The sequence below is a fragment of the Marmota flaviventris genome, chromosome 16, assembly GCF_047511675.1.
Source record: "Marmota flaviventris isolate mMarFla1 chromosome 16, mMarFla1.hap1, whole genome shotgun sequence".
NCBI lineage: Eukaryota > Metazoa > Chordata > Mammalia > Rodentia > Sciuridae > Marmota > Marmota flaviventris.
This window is the reverse complement of record NC_092513.1, coordinates 56,416,280-56,422,279: the sequence shown is the minus strand read 5'-3', so window position 1 is coordinate 56,422,279 and position 6,000 is coordinate 56,416,280. Positions and strand designations below refer to the sequence as shown.

Sequence of the window (6,000 nt, the reverse complement as noted above, 5' to 3'; positions counted from 1 at the left end):
ATTTAAGAAACGGTTGCTTATTCAAATTACCTTTAACCCACCACCATTCCCATGATGCCAAGCAGCTTTTGCACAAGATCATCTTGTTCCTGAGAGAGATGGGCTCAGACACAAAACTTCTGACTTTAAAACTCCTGTTCTTTCAGTGGCCCCTGTGTCCTCAGACTAGTCAAACAAAGAATTTTTGTGAGAATATTTTTGTTTTTTTTTTCTTTATTTTTAGGGGTTAAAATGCAACATACTCATGCTACACGACAATGAAAACTGAAGAGACAAGAGTCAATATGAACTTTTGAGATGGGAAGAAACATACATTGGCATTTTCCAGCAACATAAGATTTCTCAATTTACACAATTTGAGAAAATAGTTGGAAAGTCCCTGAAAGAAAATATGTTATTTTTAAAATTAGGTATGTATATATAAAACTGTTGAAATCCTTGAAAGGAATGCTTTAAACCCAAGTTATTTTATTTTTTAGTGTGACATATTTATGGAAAACAGTTGAAAAAATGTCTGTCAGGGGCCTCTTTAATCTCATAATATATTGACTATTTAGGCAAGTAATATCTATGTGAAAAAATGAAGGGACATCTTATTCTCATGTTACTTTTCAGCCAAATGAATTATGCAGACAACAGTTGCAAATGTCTGAAAGAAAAGATGGACATTCCTGCTTCTGAAAACCTGCATTTCCACCTGATTAGAAACACAAGATAATCAGTGAGGGACCATGGATGATCTCAGAGTATACCACAGGTCACAGTTACAGAGTAGTTGGTTTTAAACTTTGCTAAAAATATTTTACATCATTAAATGCATATTAATAAATGCACATTGAAAGCTAACTGAAGTGACTTAAATAATATGACTAAGACAGTTTGTAACAAAAATTGTTAAAGTCTATTAGTTTTTTCCCCAAGAAAAGCAAGTGAGGTAGTTTATACTGTATATACATCGTAAAGAACTGACATTCCAGTTTGTTCAAAGATCATGTTCCCAAGTTAGCTTTTACAGAATGAAGGAAACAATGAGCCAGATCTAAGAATGAGTGCTCCTAAACATTAACTTCCTGTAATTACTTTCCTGGACGATATTATTTTTCTTACTGTGTACCAAGAACATTTGGGATGGGGTGAGGGTCAGAACGGTATTTACAAGCCAGTCATCTGACTTTCCTTTGGTTTTGACTATTCATTTTTACACACTGTTTAATGAACTTTTCTAAAAACAACTTTTGCTAAGGCAAAAGATTTTTCAATACTTAAGATGACAGGCATTTTCGAATTTAAGGATGGTTATAAGTTGGGATAAATCTGAACACATTTAGAATCTTTGTGTGAGACCTAATGTACTTCAGTCAAAAGACATGAAAACTTCAAAATAAGACATTAAATGAATAGATCTGTGAATTCTCTATATAAACACAACAGAATTTAACTGTTCTAATGAGAGGAAATACAATGAAAAAGATCAGTTTTCAGGTATATAGATGTGTAGGGAAGCTACTGGAAGTTTCTTCCATGTGTGGGCATAAATTACTTCTATCTGATGTCTTGGGATTTGGCAATTACCTAAGGTGAAACGTTTACTTTTGTTATTTGAATTGCAAAAATGATAAAATTATTTTTCCAGACTCTGGAAATTCGTTATGTAAACTCACATACCATTAGCCATACATTGAAAACTTTGAAATGTAGGAATGAATAGAAACCACATATACAGTTTAGTTTCTAATGGTTTTCAGATAAAGAAAATAAAAATTCTCAAACAAGTCAAATGAATGGATCATTGTTTCTCCTATAAAAGCATAACAAAATTCTACAGGTTAGAAATGCAATTATCTACATGCTGAGTATAAATAATGTTTTGTGTAGACGTCAAGGCATAATGTAGCATATAAAAGATTTCTTCCATATATGCACTTTGAATGTTACCACATTATGTTTTGAGACTTGATAAATAACAAACGTTTTTCTGTATTTGTGATTCAGCTTTGAATCATGAGAATGTGGCTTGGGCCTTAAATCTTATTTAATCTGATACAAATCCATCAAAACCTCAATCTGAATTCTGAGTTAGAGTATGTGTCTGGGATAAATGAGAACTCTGTCCCCATTTCAGGCTTATCCCTAGGAGGACCCTATCTGCAATCTCAAGATGAAAGGCAGCACTATCCAATCCCTCAGCACATTTCAGATTTGTTCTAAATTAGAAACACGAGGACTGTGTGTTCTGGCCAATCTCGAGTCTGGAAAATGGCTCTGTGAGATCTTGATAGCGGGGGAGTTCTCAGCGCACCATCTGATCATCCAATTCTATGGCCCTATGCTAACCCACAGTGCTTAGCCATGTCTATGATTAATAAATAAAAGCAAAGTCTTTTGCAGCTTATAAAACTGGATCTAATAGTATTTTTCAGCACTCTTGGATAAAGGCAGGTCTGTGTTTTTAGGTTGTTTGATCAAAAAAGGAAATTGTTGCCTGGCATATGAGAGGATTTCATTGAGCACCATAACCATGATGAGAAAAGACTCTGTGCCTGCTGACAAAAACAAAGGCTTTTGTTTTATGCTCTTGCAGAGCAGAAGATACTCTTTGTCAAGTTGAGCTTTACAATGGGGATCTGTGCTCATAAGACAATAAACTACAAAATATTTATTTTGGAGCCAGGTGCAGTGGCACACTCCTATAATCTCAGTTATTCAGGAGGCTGAGGCAGGAGGATGGCAAGTTAGAGGCCAGCCTAGTCAACTGAGCAGAACCCTGTCTTAGGATAAAATTTAAAAAAGGGGGTGGGGGTATAGCTCAGTTGTAGAGCAAATACCTAACATGTGAGGTCCTGAGTTCAAGCCCCAGTACCAGAAATAAAAAGACAAAAAAATACCAATTTTCAATATTCAGTAACAGAGTATTGTTCATTTGCACCAGGAAGTTAAGGGTTATCAGGTAGCATGGCACAACATACTTAACACCACAGTTTTCTTTAGACCAAAGTTCCTCCTCCCCCAATTCAGAGATAAGTCAGAGCATTGATAAAATGTGTCACTTTATAAACCGATTCTCTTTGGAAAGTAGATCTAGATTATTTTGTAGGGCAGAAAGTAAGGCTATTTCTGGCATTCTCGCTTAAAAGAGGTCAATATATGTATAAACCCAAATATAAAAAAGGGTCTTTTTCACTTCTTATGCTTGGTAGCATTGGCTACATCAAGAAGTGTTGCTGATCCCCAGGTACAGGACCAAGTTCATTTCTGCTGCAAAGTTGAATACTAGAAATGATTAGAGTTCTGTATTCTCCATTGACCTTTCTTCTGGAAGCATCACATCTGCTTTCCTTTTATCAAGGAAACGTGATGAAGGTCAGCTTAAGTGGTGAACCAGCTCCTCTTCCATAGTTCAAGCGGACAAAGCTGGAGATACCACTCCTTGAGAAACACAACAGGGTTATGGGAACAAACATGTCAAGGCAATCTTATTTTCCCCCACAAAATGTAGGATCTTCTTGGCATAGAACACAGAATAGCAGCCATCTTCAAAGACTCGCTTGGGGCTTAATCACCCATTCTGCATGAGGATTTACATGATATACATCCAAAATATATGCATCTGGATCCAAGCAATGCTGTCCTAAAGATAAAGAGAAATTCAAAGAATGTTTTCAAGAGGGCAACTTCTACCTGTGTACATGCATGCACATTCATATGTGAGTAAGGTTCAAATCAGGCCAATAGTTCTCAGCCCAAAGTGTATATATTTCGAAGTTTCATAGCAATGCTTCCCTCCTCTTCCCTCCTTCCCTCCATTTCTAAGACTGAAATAATTCAAAAGGATCTCATATAAATTGTGGAGAAACAGACATACCCTCCAGAGGCACACTTTCTCTAGCTTCAACATGTACATTAGAAAAACAAGGCAAGAACTCCTTTCAGGTATAAGCTGACCATTTATATGCTAATATATATCCTCTAATGCTTTTACAGACAGTAAAACTTGAGAAGGGCAGAGAAGATTCAAGGCAAGCTTATTTTAGGAACTGGACATTTTGTTGCTTTGTGGAAGTCATGCCCAAAAGCAAGAGAGGAGTGGAGTGCCGGGCACTATTCTAAGGCTGGGTCAATGCACTGGATGTTCACAAACACTTGCCCTTGGGTGCTTATGTAGCAGATAAACATGTAAAATATAAAGTCAATCCAGTGGTGATAAGAATATTAGAGGAAAACAAAGCAAGGCAGGCACAGGGAGAGGGTACAGGAGCCAGGAAGACCTCACTAGAAGAGTCACCAGCCTAGACACGGAAGAAGCGAGAGGGAGAGGAGGATATCTGAAATGGGGCATCCTGGGTAAAGCCACAGCAAGGACAGAGTGCCAGGCAAAGTGAGCCTGGTGACTCAAGTTTGGGGGCCAAGGAAACACCTGGTCAGATGAATCAGCCCTCAGGTGTATTTAAAGCCATGAGGTGGGCTGAGAGTACTGTGTGAGAATGCTGAGGATTCTAAGGAAGTCAGAAGCTTAACTGTCCTCGAAATCAAGAGAAAGTGTTTGTCAAAGAGAAAGAAGACTTCGGGCAGTCCAAAAGACAGAAGGGACGACTGGATCTCATGGCCTAAGAGTTCTCTGGTGGCCTTGACAAGAGGGCGATTTTGGAGAAGTACTGGGGAGGTGGGGGGAGGCTTGACAGGAGTGGTTTCAAGAGAAAACAGAAGAAATAGGAGTGCAGAGGACTGACTGATGGAAGGGGTTCGCTGTACGTGGAACAGAGAAACGGGAGTGGACCCGAGGGGGGTCAAGAGAGAATTCCATAGAGGTGAGAGAAATGACCGACCATTTTTTAATTCCAACAGAAACGATGCCATTGGGAAGGAAAAGTGGAAGATGCAGGATAGAACCGAGGCTGACTGGAACAAGGCCCTGACCAGACAGGACCCCCTCAGGAAAGCCAGGAGGAGGCACGCAGGCCACAAGTCAGGGCACAGACAGGTGCGTGGAGCTCAGAGGACGTGGACAAAGGCACAAGGAGAAGGGATTTTCTTTGGATCCAGTCCTATCAGGGAAATCAGTAAGTGAAAGATCCTGGGCTCTGAGCTAAAATGGGAAAATTGAAGAAAAAGGGTGTCATGCTTCTTCTCTCAGTTCTCAGTGCCCTTTGTTTTGCATGAACCTCAAGAGAGACTAGACCTAAGTCTGTTCCACATCCACACTAAAATAGTCTCACTTAAATTTTAGAATACTGTAGACAGGTCATGCACCTGTTTTTTTACATACGATTAAAAAAAATGAAAACTGATTTTGACTTCTTATCCAAAATAAATAGACATAACACATAAAATATACCTTTATAATAACAATATTTCTTTTAGGATAGTCAGAGAATTTAGAAGCAGAAATTATTAAAGAATGCTTACCTATATTTCCTCCAATTTCATATAATCTTTGGTTCTGAATCTTAATACACTCTGATGAACCATGACTAAAAATAGAGAAAGCAATATAATTTTAACTCTCTTTCTTGATTTGAGGTAAATTTGCATATTAGAAACATGAAAACAAACAATTCATTCTGTCTTGATGAAATAAACTCCATAAAATCATATGACAGCTAGAGTCATGACAAAAATAATTTTTTTTTTCCCTTTTTGACACAGATAAAGAAGTTGAAGTCCAGATAATTTGGGATGATTCCAAACCAAGATGACATGCTCAGTGGCCTACACCAGAGAGAGCCCATTCTAGCCACAACTGTCAGCATGCTATTAGGGAGAGAACGGATGCTGACACATCAAGGCTGGCCAGGGAGCAGCTGCGTGTTTAATAATCATTTGTTGGCCACAATTCAAAAGTCAAGTTTCATTTCTATATTTGCCCAAAACTGAATGACATTCTCTGCTCAGCCCATGTCACATTTCTACATTTTGCAAAGTAAGGTTGACTTCTTTGTAAGTCTGCCTATAATAAAAGCAAATCAGAAAACAACAATTGCCCAATTCAATTTTTCTGTCCCA

General features: G+C 38.1%; 1 protein-coding gene across 3 annotated transcripts in view; it reads right to left on the bottom strand.

Moving 5' to 3' along the window:
• Positions 1-228: 228 nt before the first annotated feature.
• Positions 229-6,000, bottom strand: part of Arhgap28 (Rho GTPase activating protein 28) — a 191,311-nt gene continuing 185,539 nt past the window's right edge. For all 3 annotated transcript variants that reach the window (XM_071602452.1, XM_071602453.1, XM_071602454.1), the window contains 2 exons: positions 5,404-5,468; positions 229-3,628 (listed from right to left, as the gene is read on the bottom strand). In XM_071602452.1, the coding sequence (XP_071458553.1) occupies positions 3,534-3,628; positions 5,404-5,468 (160 nt within the window). In that variant the 3' untranslated portion in view covers positions 229-3,533. The remainder of the gene's footprint in view (positions 3,629-5,403; positions 5,469-6,000) is intronic.